The sequence below is a fragment of the Saimiri boliviensis genome, chromosome 8, assembly GCF_048565385.1.
Source record: "Saimiri boliviensis isolate mSaiBol1 chromosome 8, mSaiBol1.pri, whole genome shotgun sequence".
NCBI classification, from domain to species: Eukaryota; Metazoa; Chordata; class Mammalia; order Primates; family Cebidae; genus Saimiri; species Saimiri boliviensis.
Window position 1 is genome coordinate 81746841 of NC_133456.1, and position 21071 is coordinate 81767911.

Below are 21071 nucleotides of genomic sequence, written 5' to 3' on the forward strand. Positions count from 1 at the left end.
ATGCATCAAACGAAGTTAGAAAAACTTGGTTTTCCTGAATTAACTCAACTTCTAAACACTTGTCTTGAATTTTTTCCAGACCCTTTTTAAGTGGTGCAGATAATGTATCGTGTTTATAAGGAATGGAATCCATTTGTTTTATATAGGTTAACTAGAGTCCAAATGCAGAACTAGATGACATAAAATAGTTAACGGTGTTAGTCAATTAGAACTATTGCATAGGTGTTTTTAATCTCATGGAATTTTAGTCTTTTGAGGAAGTTCACAGCCCTGAGTATTAAAGTTATTTACAACCTTTGTATTTCTACTTCTCTGTATTTAGTAGGGAAACATCTGATTTTCTTTAAATAAAAAAAGACTGCAGAAGATAGCATTCTCTTTTGGAGCAATTAAGATGTGTAGGAAGAACTACAAAGATGAAGTTTTAAAACAAACTGATTTATAAGTTTTTTTTTAATTTAATTGGATGTAATTGGGCTAAATTATTTCTAAAGTTACCATGGATGTCACTGAGTCATGGCTTAAAAACGTCTCCTGGTGATGGCACAGTTTAGTTACCTAAAGAAGTGGAGATGTGGGAAGCCAGAAGCCCCAAGCTCTGGAATTTGCCTTTTGCTGTAGTTCCTTTGCATGTTCTGAAAGAACACAGTTAAATTCCTACTCCTTAACAGATGAGAACATAAGCCTTTTTTTGACATACATATATAAATACATGCTCGTGGACATGTGAAATGATCAATACTAACATTTGGTGCAATAATTTGCGTACAATTATTTTTAAAAGATTTACATATTAGGAAATGATGTATTGATTAAAAGTTATGGTAAAGGAACAAGAGAGTAGATGATTTCTGGGGGATCCTATTTTCGATCATATTTGATTTTTAATTTTGACTGAATATTGAAGTCCGTATTCAAAATTCTTTTCCTTTAGAATGGTAAAGGCATTGCTACAGTTTCTTCTAATGTAATTCTTTGTTGCTGCAGAGAATTCTCATGACAATCTGACTTTTTCATTTTTGTGAGTATCTTGTTTTTCCCTTCATGGAACCTGTTAGAGTCTTGACTTTATTGTTTATCTTAAATTTCCCAAGGCTTTGACCAGGTGTGGGGTTGGTTTTTCTTTTGCTACTCATCTGACTTGGCACTCAGTGGGCCTTTGCCTTTATGTTTCTTCATTTCTGAGAAGTTTCTCTTATTTTTTTATTTCCTTCCTTTCATTTTTCCTCTAGACATCTCTTAGATGGATAGTGGTCCTCTTAGATTGATATGTCCGTGATTTCCAAAATAATATATGTACTCATCATCTGTTGAAAAGTATACATATACCCAGTATGTATGCACACTTTTTTATTTTTAAATTGTGTATGTATCTGTACTAATTATTTATGTTATAAGCCAACTCTTAAAGGATAAGATGCAAAAAAATACTGCATCTATAAGCTTCAGTACTTTCTTGCTGAATCCCAGGAGATCTTTTGTCCATACCGCAGGATACATTTCACCCCCATTCTCCTACTCCCTTTGGTTATGACATTACCACATGTCTGCATCACTTCACTTTCCTTTTATATTTTCCACCTTTTTTCTTTGCATTCTATGTCTTGGGAAATTTGCTTAATTCATTTTATAGTTTTGCTGTTGATTTTTAAAATATTGGCCATTGCAACTTTATTTATGTATTTATTTATTAAACACAGGGCCTTGCCATGTTGTCCAGGCTGGCCTGGAACTCCTGGGCTCAGGTCAGGTGATCCTATCACCTTGGCCTCCCAAAATGCTGGGATTACAGGCATGAGCCATTGCATTTAGTGGCAACTTAATTCTTTTATATTTATTTTTCCTTTCAGAGGGCACCTAGCACTCAGTATTGCAACTTTCATTTCCATGAACTTTTAAAAACATATATTAAACTCTTAAAGACATGTTTAATTCTGTACACTTTATATTGTTCTTTGATTGCTGTTTTTGAATAACAACATACTTTCATTTTATGTCTGTCATATTTTTAGCAATTCTCATGAGAATAGTAATTAGGATTTCCTATTGCTGCTTTTTTTTTTAGGATTAATAATGTTGTTTATTTTGGTCCCCATCTTACGAGTTGCTGGTTTTTAAAGATAGTCTGGTTATCTAAGTATATTTAACTATGAAAGACTAATGATTGATGTAGATGCCTTGTGTGGGATAACCCTGAATGAGAGAGCTAAATTAGCAAAGTGTTTTAGGTGTGTGATGTGTCAATTAGCAGGCTTTATTTTAGGGCGTGGACAGATGACCTGAGCTTGTTACAAATGCCAGTATTGTTGTGGGGGCACTCACTGTGGAAACTTCCCTTTCCCCTGTACACTTAGGAGCCTTTCTGGTAGATTGCTCAACCTGAGGCGATTGCTGCTGTTACATTCAGTGGGACTGGAGTGAGGTGGAAGGTTACTGAAACAGTATTTTCTTAGATGGTGCTTTAATCTTAATTTCATCTTTCCATTCCCTGACATGAGGACCTTTTTGTGAAAAATAGTCCTCTCCTGTATGAGCACTGATCGTTTAGAGCATCTTCTTGAATTGGAAGCCCTAAAAATAGTTCTTGAGGGTGCCTTCCAAAGAAGTGTTAATACTAGGATTTTGCTTTGAGTTCATTATCTCTTCCAGGGGACTAATTGGAGAACATGTTTCATGTAGTTACCTGAAATACTGGTTACTATACTCCCTATTCTTGTCCCTGCCCCCGATCCATACTTATTGTTGCCCCTCTTGTGGAAATAGTTACTTTAGGGATTTGCAGGTAAGAGGAGGAGGAAATAGTGAAAAGTAAAAACATCTTAGGGATGAACTTAGTCCTGGAGTTCATCTAGTTGTGTGTGTGTGTGTGTGTGTGTGTGTGTGTGTGTGTGTATTTGGCTTAACTACTTTCTAAAAAAATGCAGATACCTTTTGAGGGTTAAAGAGCTGTTTATTCATTCATACATTAGTGGAGGTTAATGCAGATTAATATTAAAATGACATTTATTGAGCACATATTCAGTCACTGCTATGGGTCTCTGACCTGTTTTTTACAGTTTAATTCTCCCAATAACATGTTTATTTAATAAATTTATTATCTGTCATTGTGAGGCACTGGGCTAAGACCTTAGAAACACTGTTCTTATGAAGATTACAGCTTACTAGTGGAGACAAATTTTAATCTAATAACTACATTATTATATAATATAAATTTTATAAGAACTATGAAGAGAAAGTACAGAGTTGAGAACTGTAGTAGGTGGACTTGCATTCTTTTGAAGGTTTGGGGAGAGGGGATATGCCTGAGGTGAAACTGATTGGTAGCACGAGTTAAGTACCTAGGAGAGACTGCCCAAGAATAGCAGGGATCATGCCCTGAGATGGCACAATTGAGGAACTGGATGAAAACTCGTGTCAGGGGAGAGCTCTGATACAAGTGGGAGGGAGGGAGGGGCTGGACTGTGCAGGGCATTACAGACCAGGAGTTTGGATTTTACTCTAAATGCAGGAGGAGCCATTTAAGAGATTGATGCAGGTGAGTGACAGTGATCAGATTTGCATTCAGAAGAATGTTCTGGTGATGGGTGAGGATAAAAAAGGTATCAAGAATGATTCCTATGTCTGTGTATTAACTAACTGAATAGCTGCTCATGCCGTTTCCTAAGAAAGGGAATACGGCAGGAGGGTCAGGTTTTGTGTGGGAGCGGGGAGGAGAGATCATGTTTTGTATATCTTGACATTGATGTACCTTTTTATTATCTAAGTGGTGATGCTGAATAGGCAGTTGGACACAAGGGTCTGGAACTTAACCGTATTAGACATAATTTTAAGAAACACGGATGTGTGGATGGTAATGGAGGAAATGGGTATCAGTGAGATTGCCTAGGGAGAGTGAGAAGTAGGTTAGGTCTAAGCCTTGATGAGTTCCCAACATTGAAAATGTGGTTGAGGATACTGAACAGGAGTGGCCAGTGAGACTGCCCAGGGAAGAGGAATTTTCAATAATGAGGTGGTGTCAACATTGTCAGGTATTGCTGAGAGGTCAGATAAAACCAGAATTGAACAAAATGCCCACTGGAAGCCTTGGGTGCCCTCAATAAGAGCTGTTTCACTGAAGTGATAGAAATGGAAATCAGGTTGGTTTGGCTTTTATTTTAATAAAATAGCTAGAGCAGGGAAATGGGGTACTTTTTTTCCCCTTTTAAGATGAGAGAGCCGGGTGCGGTGGCTCATACCTATGATCCTAACACTTTGAAACAGAGGATCGCTTAAGCTCAAAAGTACGAGACCAGCCTGGGCAACATAGCAAGACCTTGTCTCTATGAAAATTCAAAAACAATTAACTGGGCATGCTGGCACACACCTCTAGTCCCAGCTATTTGGGAGGTTGAGGCAGGGGATCACACTTGAGCCCAGAAAGTGAGCCCTGATAGTGAGTGAGCCCTGCTCTGTAGGCACTACAGTGAACCCTGATAGTGTCACTGCACTCCAGCTTGAGCAACAGAGCAAGACCCTGTCTCAAAAATAAGTCAATAAATACTCTCTCAAAAATAAATAACGAAGATAGGAGAGTTTCGACTTAAGATTCCTCAAAGGGCAGGAGGAAAGAGCATTTCAAACAGCGATTCACCTTTAATGGGAGGAAGATCGCTTAGAATGTGAGGGTGAAGAGGATTGGTGGAGATAGAGTAGGTGAATAGTTTTTATATGAGGAAGTTGAAAGATGTCCTTCTGATAGATTCCATTCTCCCTGTGAAGTAGAGGGCAAGGTCATCTACTGAGAGTTAGGAGAGGTCAGGAGAGATAAGGGGGAGATTAGAAGAGCTTGGAGAAAAATAAACACTCCTAACAGAGAGTGTAAGCGTGAACTGAAAAGAGAGATGAAGTAGGATTATTAAGTGATTTTGAGGGCCCAGTTGAGATGTGTTTCCAGTTGGGTGTGATTTTCTCCAGTAGTGCTTTATTTCCCTGGGTACAGGCAGAGAGAAAAATGATAAGGCTCATGTAGGGCTTGTATTTTGTTAGACAAGTCAAACAAATCAGAGGATAGGGAGTTTAAAATATTTGCAAAAGACTTATTGAAATGATGAACTAGATAATCTAAGGTGAATAAGTGGGTTAATAGATATGGAGGAGGTGAATAGGTAAGGAGAAGAAGGAAATACCAGATTATTGATTATTGACAGTGACTCTCTTAATACAGCTATTATGCTGTTTTAACTGATTAAGAACTAAGGCTTTAGGAAATTCGTAATTTGCCATGACTGCACAGCTAGTAAGCAGTGAAAATGTGATTGGAACCAGAGTTCTTCTGACTCAATAAACTAAACGGATGTAAGGATATATTTGAAAGAAGTGTGAGTTAAATGTTGTGGAACCATGAGCTCTTTCCCTAGTTGATATGTCTCTCTGTAAGTGATAACGTTGGTCACACAAGATAAAACCTTGTGGTGATCAGTGATCACCTTTGTCCTTCCCCCTGTACCTAGTCTGCCATCCCCATATCTGCCTTTCCCTTTCCTTTCTATTGCTGCCACCTAACTTCAGGCTTCTCCTCTTACGTTTGGATAACTGAAATGAGATTACCTTTTTGTTCTCCTTCTGAGCTACTTTGACCTAATGTTATCTTTAACATCTTCTTTAAATTACTGTTTCATTAGTCTTATTTTACCTTGAAACTTTCCATAGTTCCCCATTTCCTACCAAAAAAAAAAAAAATTCAGCCTCATAGTCAATTACTGTTCAGTTGGATATTCAGTCCAGTTTCACCCCTCCTATGAGCCTTTATACCAGCTCCTTGGGTCTTTTGCCCTTTCATTATCTCATCTCTGTGCCCTTCTTTCTCTTTTTTATTCCTTTTTGGTTTTTTTTGACTTTGTTTCTTTTTCTCACTTTTATCTATTAAGCCTCCATCACACTTCATCCTATAGAGTTTTAAACGAGAGCACAGTGCAGTATCATCCTGGGGCTCTGGAGAAAGTGGCAGGGAGTCCAAATGTCACCTTAGCTTCTTATCTGGGGCCACATGTATTTCTGCATCTACTTCTTCCTACACTCTTGCCCACAAGTGTCACTTGTGGAAATAATTTGAGATTTACTGTCAAGCTGACCCTAGTTTCAGTCTCTCTTCTACCATTTGCTAATCATTCTATCTTAGGCAAAACATGATACTAAAAGAAAACTTACGGCAAGTTAAATTTGATGGAGTTGAATGAGCAAAGAAAAGAAATGATTTGCAAATTGAGCCGTCTCCAGAATCACAGCAGGCAGATTCAGAGAGACTCCAGGGGTGCCTCGTGGTCAGAATAAATTTATAGACAGAAAAGGTAAAGTGACCTATGGGAATCAGAATTAAGACACAGAAACAGCGAGCTTGGTTACAGCTCATCGTTTGCCTTATTTGAATTCAGTTTGAACACTCAGCAGTCTATGAGTGGTTGAAGTATGGCCACTGGGATTGGTCAACACTCTGCTGTTATTTCAGATGCATACTACTAAGTTAGGTTTTCAGTTTTGTCTGCCTATCAAGCTAGGTTACAGTTTGTCCACAAGGACTCAAATATAGAATTACAGAGTCCTTCTCAGGCCATATTTAATTCACTTTAATACTTCCCCCACTTTTGGTCAACCCCTCAATTTAAAGAGATTGACCAAAACTTTAGGCATTGACACCACTCTCCGTCACCCTCATAAAGACTTACTTGGTCTCAGTGTGGAATTCGCAAGTCATCTTTAGTTTCAGTATGGAGTCTCACAAATTGTCTTTGGTGTTAATATGGAATTTACAAGTCGCAGCTTTGTACCTGCTAAATGATTCTTTATGTTCTTGCTGATCCAGTTGGAGTGAGACCACTCAACTCTCAATCTATAGCTGCATGCAGAACATTTAAGACTTGAGAGGATACAGCATACCAAGGGGACTATTATTATGCCTATCAAGAGGATACCACCAAAATGCCAAGGCGTACCCCTTAATAAAAGTTCTTATGAAGTGAATCGAACCAAATTAGCCAAGTTAAGGTTCAGGCAATGTAAGCAGTTCAACAGTATTAGGGTTCAATTAATCAGTTTTGTTTGGAGTGTGATAGTGATTAAGGGCCATAGTTTGCTGTAAAGCAGCTTGACTTAAAGAAGTACTCATTTTCATTGTTACCCTGGTAATACAAGTCATAATAACTTGGAAACCTACTGGAAGAAATATAAAGATTAGAAACCCTTGGAAAACCCACGCTTGTCATTCACCACTTAGAATGCCTTGCAAACCACCTGTTAGCTGCTCCTGTAAACACATCATAGGTTGCTTTTGGAGAGATTTCTTTAATGTATTTGATGGCAGTGTCTAAGGAAACAGCAGTATCAGCTACCTTTTCAATTAAGCTTTTTGTAGTAACAGAATTGGGGGGAGAGTACAAAACTCAGTTTTGTTTAATACCAAACAGACCTCTAGAAGATCTAAGGCTGCATGATGTTCCATTAAGTGTTTTCACTGAGTATGTTTGTTGTCATGTGCCTTTCTAGAGAGTAGCTTCTACCCATCTGAAACCCAGGGAGGTCTGATTGGCTACAAAATCCAAGATTTTTCCCTGTTTATGAATTAGCTTTAAATTCTGTACAAATGGTACTTCACTGCCACCAAGAGTGAGCCCCCAGGAACCCCACTGGAATCTTTTTTTTTTTTTTTTTTCAGTAGAAACTAGCTTATCCTCATCTATTTCGAGGCTAGTGCTAATTTCAGTTACTGGGCTATCACGAGAATTTTCAGGGAAAGCAATTCAAAAGGCAGGAGCAGGCCAGGCCAAGTAACAAGAACCCAACCAACAAGGAGGCAGAACAGAACACGCAGGTTTTCCACAGACCCAATATAGACCCTCAGGGGTTGAGAAAGAGGGCCACCTAGTTGTATTTGAGCAGGGATCATACTATAAATCTGTGTAGCTCCTGAATAGTGTCCAGCGGGAAATTAACTTTTCTCTTGCCCTTTTTTAGCATGTTATAAGGATGTATAATATCTAATAAAAAGAGACCCTACTGGATTTAATCTGCTTACATTTTACAAGCAATCACTTGTACCAACGTAAGTAATTCCCAAATCTTCAGTGTGTGATGCCTGGAAGCACAGTATACCTTTTTCAGGCACCACTTGGATTGGTTTTTTATATTTGGTATGATCAACTTATCAATTGAAAAGGAATATTGTTTTTAGTGAGTGTAGGAAAGCAAGTAGCAGTGATGTTTAAAATATCAAGAATAGCTTTCCATTCTTCAACTCATTGGGAACGTGGAGGGGCACTGGCACCAGTGGAATCATTTTCTGATTTATTGGCATTAGCCCACAAACCCAACAGTTACTCTGCTTTTGTGCTAGAGCATAAGCTGGAGCTAATGCCATCCACTGATTATGGTCCCATGGATTTTCGTGGAAGGAAAAGGAGAGGATTAGGGCAAAAACTGAGGAAAACAGAAAAACACATAAGGCTTTCATGATGGTACAGAAGTCTCGATCCGTGATCTTGGGAAAGCTGTCTACAACTAGGATGTTGTCTGCTTCTGGGGAGAGATTCCATGGTCAGCTTTACCTGAAAGTCTCCAATGGGCATACAGTTTCAGGAGTCTGAAGGGACCCTTTTGAGTTGTGAGATGTGGACCCAGGGTTCAAGGCCCAAAAGCTTCACTGCACTCATCCAATGAGGTTCAAGAGTGATCTTCCTCTGATGTCATTTCCAGAAAGCCCAGTCTCCAGGTTCCAGACAATGGAGGGTTTAATTGTCCTCAGTTGGTGGATCTCAAAAAGCTTCCTTTACCTGGTGGAAGTATACTTTGGCATAATACATTAAAGCCTTGCAGTATTCAGTCATATCAAAGTTTAAGAGAGCAGGAGAAGCATGAGGTGCTATTACTAGGGACGTAGGCCTTCCAGTGACTGTTTCATGAGGGATCAATTTATGTTTTCCAACAGGAGTGACTCCGATTGCTGTAAAAGCCAAAGATAGTACCTTTGGCCAAGGCAAATCAGTTGATTCAGTTAACTTTGCCAGTTTCAGTTTTAATATGCTATTTGTTCTTTCAACCTTTCCTGAAGACTGAGGGTGACAGTGGTAAGGTATACTGATTGTGTCAGTAACACCTTATTTAACTGCTTTATAGCTTGCCCAGTAAAATGAGTTCCTCTATCACTGGAGATTTTTAGAGGGACCCCCCCCATAAAGGAAAAACATTTTCTAATAATTTTTTTGCTATGGTCACAGCATTAACTTTCCTACATGGGAAGGCCTCTGTGCAACCAGAAAACATGCAAACTATTACAGGAACATACTGATACCCCATTGAGGGTGGCAACTGAAGGCAGTCCATCTGTAAGTGCTCAAATGGTCCATCAGGTGGTGGAACTATGCAACCTCAAGTTTTTCCAGAATTATGAGTTTGACAAGTCAAACACTGATTATAAACCATTTTAGCAATTTTGGAAGAGTCACCCCACCAGTATTTTTTCATAATTTGGAACATTTTTTCTGTTCCATGATGAGTTGTGGAGTGCAGAACTTTCAATAATGGAAGCTTCAAAGACTCAGGAAGGACCAGGCAAGCATCCAGGCCCTCAGTGAGTCTTTGCTTCACGTTAAATTTACGTCGTTTTAGATAACAATTTTGTTTTTCCAAATCAGGTGCATTGCACTGTTTATTAAATAGGTCATCATAAGGAAGTTGGCTTGGATTAATCTTATAGAGTTCATTCAGATTGCATATCTTGACAGTTTCAGCTCTAGCTGTTTTAGCATAAAAATCTGCTAAAACATTTGCTTGATATTTGGCTTAATTTCTACAAGTATGAGCTTCAATCTTAATAACAGCAATCTGCATTAGTAATAGGATAGCAGAAAGGAGCTCATCCACTTGGAGTCCATTTTTTACAGGGATCCCACTAGAGGCGAGAAACCCTTGTAGTTTCCATATCATGCCCAAATCACTTACTACTCCAAAAGCATATCTACTGTCCACAAATATTTATGGACTTCTCCTTAGCTATATGGCATGTTCAGATAAGGGCAGAAAGCTCTGCAGGGTAGGCTGACTTAAATTGAGGAAAAGTTCCCTTCTCTATTAACTCATGTCCTGCCTGATATTTTCCTTCTGAGTTTTTGGCATAGGACCCATCATCAAAAAGTATTAATTCAGTATTATCCAGTGGAGTGTCTTGTACATCACCATGAGGGGCCGCTATTTCTGACACTACACTTATACTTTTGTGTTCTTCACCATCTTCAGATGGAGATAACAAAGTAGCAGGGTTACGTAGGATTACAGCCTTTTAGATGAAGGTTAGAAGGAGATCGATAGGAGAAGTAATTCATAAGATGTTAGTCTACTCACTGAAAAATGTGAGGTTTCATTGGAATTTAATGTGTGGGACTTGCAAATTAAGTTCATTTAAAACCAGATCTGATGGAGTTTCTACCCATGGCTGCTGCTAGTGCTTCTGAATAATTAGGACATACCTCAGAGACTGGGACTAATTGCAGGCTGTAGTATGCAGTGGGCCTGTGTTTAACACCATGTTCTTGAGTAAGGACTCCTAATGCCTATTACCCTCACTCACAAACAAGGCGAAAGGTTTAGTGTAATTTGGAAGTCCTAAAGCTGGGGTCTGTTGTAAGGTCAACTTCATTTGGCCAAAACCCTGCTCATGACTATCTTCCCAAGGTTAAACCTCTGGTACAGCATTTTTAGTGAGCTAATACAGTGGTGAAGCTATTAAGGAAAAATTTGGAACCCAGGATCTGTAATAGCCTGCAAGTCAAAGAAAGCCTTTTAATTGTCTTTTGGTTGCAGGTTTAGGAAAACTTTAAATAGTGTTTATTCTCTCAGGTGAGAGGGAAATCCCTTCAGCAATCAAGTCATGTCTCAAATAGTGGACTTTTTCTTTGGAAAATTGAAGTTTTGGCCAGGTGCAGTGGCTCATGCCTGTAATCCCAACACTTTGGGAGGCGGAGGCAGGCAGATCACCTGACTTTGGGAGTTTGAGACCAGCCTGACCGACATGGAGAAACCCTATCTCTACTGAAAATACAAAATTAGCGGGGTGTGGTGGTGCATGTTTGTAATCCCAGCTACTTGGGAGGCTGAGGCAGGATAATCGTTTGAAACTGGGAGGCAGAGATCACACCATTGCACTCCAGCCCGGGCACCAAGAGCAAAACTCCATCTCAAAAAAAAAAAAAAAAAGAAAGAAAAGAAAAGAAAATTGAAGTTTTTCCATTGAAGTCTTGTGACTGAGTCAATTTCTGAGCACTCCGTAATAGAGAGCTTAACAATAAGTTTTCTTTGTACTGAATGAGAGTAGAATTTTCAGGAAACTGTAGTGTCATTAAGTCCTGATGCGATATCTGGGAAAAATAGGAAGGGGCTTCGGTAAACCCTTCTGGCATTTTACTCCGGGTGTACTGCTGATTTTTCCAAGTAAAGGCAAGCAAGTGTTGACTTTCTTTATGGAATGCTAAAGAAGGCTGAGCCAAGATCTGTTACTGTGGACCACTTGGAACCAGTGGATATATTAGGTTATAAAGTATTAGGATTTGGGACTACAGGAAATCTTGATATTGCAATTTTATTAATTGCCAATAAATCTTGACCAAATCTCCAGCCTCATCCATTTTTTTTTTTAACTGGTAGGATTGGAGTGTTACAGGGGCTGGTGCATGGGATTATGAGTCCTTGTTTAATTAAATCTTCTACAGTTGGTGAGACCTTTCGAATTGCTTCAAGTTTTAGTGGATAATGGGGTAATTAGGCAAAGGTTTAGAATGATCTATTTGTACCTTTATAGATTCTACACTTTTAATTCTTCTATCAGTTGGGGACGAGGCCCTTAAACAAATGTTATGGTATTTTTGAAAGATCAGGTGTATTACAGGCTTGAGTTTCAATCTTATCAATTTCTGCCTTTAGACAGCATTACAATCCTGATTCAGGAGAATCAGGAAACTCTTAAGATTATTTCTCTTTCTGAGGAAAATTTTATGTGCCCTGTTAGCTTTGAAAGTACTGGAGCCATATCACATCGTAAAAAAGTGCATTTTTCTGAAAAGGGGCCCAGAGTTAATTGGATGGGTTGATTTGGGAACCTCTGGAACTTGATTTGAAAATCTCACCACAGAAATTACCTTTTTACTCCGAGGGATTTGTTGGCTTATTAAAGTGGGGTTTATGAGTAGATAGAGTAGCCCTGATATCCGTGAGGACTGTACAGACTCCTCATTTATTTTAACCTGTTTTCCCATGTTCCTTTAAAGGTTTTACGGGGAGCAATCCATTGGAGAATCCCTTGGAGCCTCCTTAACGTTATTGTCAGGAGGACTACGGTTTCCTGACCTCCCTCTAGGGGTGAAACAATTTGGTCTAGAGGGAGGTTTGTGGGCAAACTGATAGTTATAAAAGCAGGCAATCCATTTTCCGGTACCCCAGTTGATTGCAATACAGGCAGACATCTTGGGATAAAGAACTTCTTGTTCTAGAACCTCTTGATTATGATTTAAAATGAGAACGAGACAGTCCCTTTGGTCACGGCCCCTGTAACTGTTGTAATTGAAGGATCATGAAGCTTGTTAGCCTTTTGAGTTTCTTCTTGCTCTAGTTCTCTCAAAATGTTTAGCTAGGCTGGGCTCGGTGGCTCACGCCTGTAATCCTAGCACTTGGCAGGGTGAGGCAGGTGGATCACAAGGTCAGGAGATCAAGACCATCCTGGCTAACACAGTGAAATCCCATCTCTACTAAAATACAAAAAATTAACCAGGCATGGTGGCATGCACCTGTAATCCCAGCTTCTCGGGAGGCTAAGGCAGGAGAATTGCTTCAACCCTGGGAGGTGGAGGTTGCAGTAAGCTGAGATTGTGCCATTGCACTCCAGACTAGTGACAGAGCAAGACTCCGCCCCCGCCCCCCCACCAAAAAAAAAAGTTCAGGTAAGGCCACCAGTTCAGTCATAGCTGTAACTTCCCATTGCAACTTATGTTTTTTAATTAAACTGCTAAGTTCAGGGCGGAGTCCATTTATAAATAAAGTAGTTAATCCTATTTCAGTCCCTGCAGGGAATACTCCTTGCTGTACTTTGAGCCCAGAATGTTTCACAAACACTGTTTCTAAGTGAGTTCTGTAATCTGAAGCGGGTTCATCCTTTTTTTGTTTGCTTACAAGATTGTACAGTGGACCAATTTTTTTGTGGAAAAATTTTAGGAATTGAATGTAAAAGGCTTTCAGCATTTTTTCTGGCTACTTTTGGTCCTCATGAGGAGCTCTTGGAGTGTTAATATCCTCCTCAGTTTTGTCTTATTCTGTTGCTGCCATCCATTTCCAAGCTTCACCAGCCCCCAGTATCATTTGAATAAATTGGGAAATTCCGGAAGTCCTGGATCGTAAGCTCCTTTGAGGATTCTAAATTCCTTAGTAAATTTTTGAGGCTTTCCCTTGAACCAGGGAAGTCCTTCACAATGGGTCTAAGCTAAGTTGTAGACCATGGAGTGAAACTGGCTGATCAGAAGACCTCACCTTGTAAGGCATCTGTCTAACTTCCTTTTTTTTTTTTTTTTTTTTTAATCATCTTCAGGGACGTGTACTTTAACAAAAAGGTTAGTGGACTCAGAGTATGTAGGTAGAGATGCACAAAGAGAAGGAACAGTCAGGGTTAGATCAGTCAGAATATAGTCCTCTTTTGTCATGTCCTTGGTCTATAGATTAAGCTTATCATTTGCTTTTTGTAAAGAATCTTTTAAGGAGGCAAGTGTTGATTCATTTAGTCTTTTAGCGGCCTTTTTGCAAACCCATGAAAGAATATATCCCTCTGTTTATTGTGGAGGTTTTGATCCCCCTTTTTCTAATATGCCTTGCAAACAATTTTATCCAAATTAAAACTTCCCCATTATGGCTGTCTTAATTCTAAGTTTTCTTTAGAGAGGTTAACCCATTTTTCTAAAAATGCTCACTTTCTGGGCCCATAATTTTTAAACATAAAATTAGCTTAAGTTCCTGAAGATGGAGTCCCAGACTCCTTGGATTGAGGTGATTTCATTATTAAGTAAGGTACCTATCAGAGGTCTGAGATCTCTAACTGAATCCAATCCAGTTAATTTTTCAATCCAATTTGATCTTGGACCCACACCAGGCTGAGTGTTGCTCAAGTAAACTCCAGGAGCTCAAAACACAAGTTAGTGGAGCTCGGAATCTGAGAGAAAACTTACCCGTGACCTCCGTTGCAATCAAGAGAACAGTGACTGCAACAGGCTCAGCAGTTACCTCGCCTGGTCACCTGGTGTTCCTGGAGGTTGCCAGAGGTTTTTCTTCAAATCCCACTTCTGACACCAGATCTGTTAAAAGAAAACTTCAGACAAGTTAAATTTGATAGAGTTTAATTGAGCAAAGAAAAGAAACACTGCAAATCGGGCAGTCTCTGGAATTGAACTCGGTTTGAACACTCAACAGTCTATTAGTGGTTGAAGTATGGCTGCTGGGATTGGCCAACACTAAACTATTATTACAGATGCATAATAATCAGGTTTTCAATTTTGTCTGCCTATTATACTAAGTTACGTTCATCCACAAGGACTCAAATATAGAAGTATGTAGTCCTTTTCAGGCCATATTTAGTTTGCTTTAACAATATTTTTAAAAGAAATCTAAATTTGTAAAATAAGGATTCTTAAACCTTAGTGGGTGTGTCTGAGAGTTAACATTTATATAGTAGCACTATAGTGAAACCACCTAGTGTAATGTCTGATATGTATAGGAAAACAAGAGATACTGCTTTCCCCATACCAGTCTTCTTCACAGCATTGCTTCTGTTTTCCTTGATTCCTTTTTTTTTTTTTTTTTTTTGAGATAAAGTCTCACTCAGTTGCCCAGGCTGGAGTGCAGTGGTGTGATCTCAGCTCACTACAACCTCCACCTCCTGGGTTCAAGCAATTCTTTTGCCTCAGCCTCCTGAGTAGCTGGGATTACAGGCTTGTGCCACTACACCCAGCTAATTTCTGTACTTTTAGTAGAGATGGGTTTTTGCCATGTTGGCCAGGCTGGTCTTGAACTCCTGACCTCAGGCGATCCACCCACCTCAGCCTCCTCAAGAAGTTTCCAGTCCCATGTAATTAAAGCAATTAATGTTTTTTAACTATGTAAAATCAAGCCTAGCTCTGATTAGTAAGCAACTAATAGTAAGCAAGCAACTCTTGATGCAATTATGAGTATATGTTAAGATATGGTTGTTGGCAATCTTTCATTCTCTTCAGGAAGGAGAAGAGAATGGAGCTCTACAGCAATCGTGTACATTTAAATTCTGTTCTCTTTTGAGCACTTTTGCTACTTTCATTTTTCTGGGGGATTCAGGTGCCTGAGGTAGGATTGATTAATTTCCTTAATTTCCACCCCTGGGCTGTCAGGATCAGGAGACATAGATCAAGGTGTTCTAAACTGCTAGAAGTCTTGTTTTTGAAAGCAAAAGTTTGCATGCATTTTTGTTTTCAACTTTTACTTACAGTGAATAGTAGTTAATAAAATAAATCCCTGCTTTTTCCCTCTTTAGTTTCAGTTCCTGAAACCAGGATCATAGCCCAAATATTATAGCACAGGCTCTGGAGTCCTACTGCTTGGGTTTGAATTCCACCTTTATTTCTTATGTCAGTGTGACTTTGGGCAAGTTATTTAAGTCTTTGTGCCACGTTTTCCTCATCTGTAAAATGGCGATAATACTAGCACTTTTTACGTAGGATTATTAGCAGGATTAAATGAGATAGCATATGCTGTAACCGTGTCTGGCACATAGCCAACTGTTAGTAAATGAACTATTATGTGACACTGGTTAGTTATGTTTGGGGTAGGGGGGTGTTTCCTTTACTATATTGCTAACGTCATTTCCTTTGTACTGTTACCCTGTCTGATCTTTCTTCTGTATTCATTTTTCTTTCAGTGAGGTCTGCCAGTCTTTAGTGAAACACAGCTCTGGAGTAAAAGGAAGTTTACCACTACAGAAACTGCATCTGGTTTCTCGAAGTATTTATCATTCACATCATCCTACCTTAAAGCTTCAACGACCCCAATTAAGGACATCATTTCAGCAGTTCTCTTCTCTAACAAATCCTCCTTTACGTAAACTGAAATTCTCTCCAATTAAATATGGCTACCAGCCTCGCAGGAATTTTTGGCCAGCAAGATTAGCCACGAGACTATTAAAACTTCGCTATCTCATACTAGGATCTGCTGTTGGGGGTGGCTACACAGCCAAAAAGGTGAACTTAACATTCCTACTGCTTTTCCAATTATTCTATCATGATTAAGTTTTTAGGGCATAAATCATTTTTCTTTTGTGTAGTGGAATACACAGTTAGATGATTAAACATTTATTTTGTGTCTCTACCATGTACTAGATTGTTTTAATGATGCTGATAGGAAGATCCCTTTAGAATCTTAGTTATAATTATAAGAAATGCAAATGGCCTAGTGGAAGGAGCACAGGACTGGGAGTAGGAACACCTAGGTTGGATTTTGAGCTTTGCCATTTAGTAGCACAGATATGGAAGTCAGGTGGCATTCTCACACAAGCACTTCTTGGCAGCTCTGGGGCCAGAGGCAAGGTGTCCTGTCTTCCAGTCCGTCTTCCTTCTACCCCTCTGTACTGTTTAGAGCGAAATTATGAAACCTGCTTGAAATAGGAGTATATTCTGAATTTTCACATTTTCCATGTTTAACAGAGGAGTGTTTACATGTTTTATGTGCTTGTCTGTTGAGGCCACTTAAATTTGTTTTTTAAAAGTTTTGAACACAATATATTGCCCTTAGTAGATTAATGTGTTTTAATTAAATAATTTTTCTTTACATGTTTATTTGGCATTCGGAGGATCTGATTGACACACTTTCTTACCTTGTAGACTTTTGATCAGTGGAAAGATATGATACCGGACCTTAGTGAATATAAATGGATTGTGCCTGACATTGTGTGGGAAATTGATGAGTATATCGATTTTGGTTTGTATCATCAACATTAAAATACTTTTTTGGTTATTTCTTGAGGAAGGAGAAATAGTTGTATTGAGATATTTTCTTAATTTATGAGTCAAATATATCACAGTTTTATTTTAATGATATAAGAAATAGAATATCAATGAAAAAATCTGTACAAAAAAAAAACTACCCAGTAAGCTATCGTTTTACCACAGCTGCCACTAACCATATGGAGCATTTTCTTTTAATTATACTTATTATATATGGTTAATATTTTTTTAACTTATCAATGGATTGAGATGGTCTCGGTCTGTCACTCAGGCTGGAGTGCGGTGGCACAATCATAACTCAATGCAGCCTTGAACTCCTAGGCTCAAGCAGTTCTTCCAAATCAGCCTCCTAAGTAGCTGGGGCTACATGCATGTGCCGCCATGCCCGACTAATTTTTTAATTTTTTGTAGAGATGGGGTCTTGCTGTGTTGCCCAGACTAGTCTCAAATTCCTCAGCTCATGCCTCTCACCTCAGCTTCTCAAAGCGCTGAGATTATAAGCATGAGCCACTGTGCCTGGCTTGAATTTTTTTTCTTTTAATTTTTGTCTTCATGAACACACTACCACAGAATAATATTTTAGTTCCCTTTTTAAAAATTATATAATCATTGTGAATATACATCTTGGTATTTGGTATTTTACTACCTATTTTGTTAGCATTTCCATGCTGCCAAGTAGCCTTTCTATTAGTAACACCATTTTCTGTGTTAATGTAATGTTGCCCAGAGCATATTTATTGTGACCCACCTAACTAGTTCCTTTTGATTGGATACCTTGGTTACCTCTACTTTTTGAAGCCAAGTTCTTTAAAAGTCTGTTTGTATCCAGAGTAATTTCTTTTCTTAATTGTCCACTGCCCCTGCTTTTCCAATAGGTGGATGAGAAAAAAGTATTATTGGATAGCTGTGATTGCTAGTAATTCATTATAATCTTTAAAAAATATTTTTCCATCAATTTTTTTAAAAAAACTTTGTAGATTTCTTAGTTTAGGTGTATGTAGAGGTGGAATTAATTTTATTTGCACTTATTGACAGAATTTCTAAAGATAAAACTAGTCTGTGTTGACGAATGTATTTGCAGAAAAAGCACACTTTTAAATTGTTTTTCTAATATTAATGAGGAGAGCTTTCCACTTGATGTATTTGCCAGTACCACAGTGTAGTGGCTGAGAGCCTGTATTCTGGAGCTACACTGCCTGGGCTGGAACCTAGGCTCCTCCACTTCCTTGCTGTGTGCCCTAGTTTCTCGTCTGTAAATGGGGTTGATAACAGTAGCCGTTTTGTAGGGTTGCCATAAGGATTAAAGAAGTTAATACTTTTAGCGCTTTATAAGAATAGTACCTGACATATGTTCTTAGTTTCATACTATTTATATGTTTTGATCTGTTCCAGAGAAAATTAGAAAAGCCCTTCCTAATTCGGAAGACCTTGTAAAGTTAGCCCCGGACTTTGACAAGATTGTTGAAAGCCTCAGCTTATTGAAGGACCTTTTCACCACAGGTAAGGAAGGACCTGTTTGATCTAGTTTAAAATTTCAAGAACCATAGAGGAACAATACATAGATTATTTGTTTAGTTCCATTTAAAAAAAAAATTAGTACCAATGAAAAACAGGACTTTCAAAAAAAAGATAAACATGAATTTTTGTTGCACGGTGGTTTTAATCTTTGTTTAGCCAGTAAAGTGGCAATTCATAAGCACTTCAGTGTACTTGGCTTTGAATGAAGGGGAAAAAAATATCACTTGTTCCTGACAAGTAGATGAGACTTCTATGTACTTGCTTTTCATAAGGGTTGGACCAATTTTTTAAAACAAATTTAGGTATGATGGACCATAATGAGTAGCATTTGTTAAGGTTAATCCTGGCATATTTGCCCAATTATTGCCCTATCGTGATATGAAATCTGAGATCTCAGACATCTTTGTTTGCTCATTTCTGTTAAATTTTACATTTCTATTTCCCCTTTTGCTGATTTTTCACAGGTCACAAATTGGTTAGTGAAGTCATAGGAGCTTCTGACCTACTTCTCTTGTTAGGTGTGTAAACAGACATTTTTGCTGACCTTAACATGCCTTTTAAATGCTTCTAATAAACTAGTTGCAAATAAAATTGCGGACCAAATTTATAATGCTGCTTATGCTGAATTTTAAAACCCCAGAACTATATTAGGCAAACTCATTATCCTTTAGGTGGAAATAATAAAATAATTATTTTGTGATAATACTGAAATTCTTAAATATGTATGTGTATTATAAGATTAAAGCTATTAAAAGAAAATTTGCTTAGCAAAAATATTTTCCTGAAATAGATCTAATTGTTTTTGATAATTGAAATGAAAAGTAATTTTAGTTTGTCTCATCTGCCCTGTCATGTTTGACATTTAAATTTGTTTTCCTACAATACATATTAATGGCAGTGGTATGTGGCTGAACTGTAAGTACTCATATAAAATAATCTTGACCAAAGATTGTCTCCTCTTTTTTTTTTTTTTTGTAATTTCAGTTATATATTTTTAATTGTTAGGTTAAACATACGCTGTGATTGCTATAGTATTTTTTAATTTTCTGCACAGGTTATGAGTCATGTTCCTTAAAATAGGAATAAAGGTGATTTGACGCTTTGAACCTGAGTTGCCCTAAAAATCCATTCACTTTTTCATTGGCTAGATATAATTTAAAATTCAGCTTAGGCTGTTGACATCACTGGAGAATATAAAGGGTTGCATATTTATCTTTAAGGTTCATCGGGGGAAACGGCATTCAGAGCAACGGATCATGGATCTGAAAGTGACAAGCATTTTAGAAAGGTAAGTGTGAATGAGAATTCTTCATGTAGGTAGCCTTGAAAGATTTTTTTAAAGTTTTTACATCTTTGGAAGAATTTAAAATGATAACATCTGAGGAGCAAATACAAAAACATCCAAGTAGAGATATTGTTACTAGTCTTGGTGCAAAGTACAAGGTATTATGTGGCAGTTCTGGAAATACATTTGAGAGCCCATTTCTTTGAAATATGTTCTGTGAAATATTAGTTTCAAGGGTTGTCCCCAAGAAAGAGTTTTATTGTTAAATGTGTCAGGCAGGGGGAGGAGGGAAGAGGCTTGTTTAGACAAAGCAAGCAGACTTCTTTTCCCTAGGACTTCTCACTGTAATATATTCATGCACATTGTGAATTTCCAAGCAGTCAAAGCATGCAATGTTTTCCAGAATTATTTGTCAACAGAACCCTTTAGCTCACGGAATATCTTATAGGGGCTAGATTTCACTTTAGGGAAACTAGAAGGGAATAGGAAGTGGGTTATTAGGAAATAAATCAATTCCCTGATATTGATAGTTAACAAAGTTATGTATGGGGTTATTTACAGTGTGTTATTTTGAATACATATTCATTAACAAAATCCATATGAAAGTTATGGGAGAATTGCTAAAATAGAATAACATACATTGCTCTGTATTTATAATACTCAACATATTTACCTGACATTTTCTGAGTCTTTACTTTCCTCTTTCTTTTGGAATTGGTAAAATAAGTGATTCCTTGAAAATTTTTTTTCAAATAATACCTAGATAAATCGATTTATAGAAAAAATATTTTATGAATGTTTTAACATTAAATATGGAGCATGTAATTTTTATACTGAAAGATATTGTAGTTTTAATACATCGAAGAAATAATTTTATGTTTATTTTGGAAGTAGGAAGAAGTAATTCCTATGAATAGGTTTTCATCTCTTTCTTTCCCTGTTCTTCAACTTTTGAACTTTTTACATTATATTCTAAATCAGGTGTCCCCAAACTTTTTACACAGGGGGCCAGTTCACTGTCCCTCAGACCGTTGGAGGGCCACCACATACTGTGCTCCTCTCACTGACCACCAATGAAAGAGGTGCCCCTTCCTGAAGTGCGGCGGGGGCCCGGATAAATGGCCTCAGGGGGACGAATGTGGCCCGCGGACTGTAGTTTGGGGATGCTTGTTCTAAATTTTAATTATATTTCAAAAGATTTTTTTCTTTTGCCTTTTAATTGTATCTTTTGGAGAAAAATG

At 38.0% G+C, this 21071-nt stretch overlaps 1 protein-coding gene across 9 annotated transcripts in view; it reads left to right on the top strand.

Annotated features, from left to right (window-relative positions):
• The window catches only part of OPA1 (OPA1 mitochondrial dynamin like GTPase), a 98347-nt gene that overhangs the window by 1031 nt on the left and 76245 nt on the right, over window positions 1-21071 (top strand). For 5 of the 9 annotated variants that reach the window (XM_003927027.3, XM_003927028.3, XM_074404736.1 and 2 more), the window contains exons 2-6: window positions 15947-16265; window positions 16905-17001; window positions 18420-18527; window positions 19010-19063; window positions 19766-19833. In XM_003927027.3, the coding sequence (XP_003927076.1) occupies window positions 15947-16265; window positions 16905-17001; window positions 18420-18527; window positions 19010-19063; window positions 19766-19833 (646 nt within the window). The remainder of the gene's footprint in view (window positions 1-15946; window positions 16266-16904; window positions 17002-18419; window positions 18528-19009; window positions 19064-19765; window positions 19834-21071) is intronic. The other 4 variants (XM_003927026.3, XM_003927025.3, XM_074404738.1 and 1 more) reach the window with 1 other exon arrangement.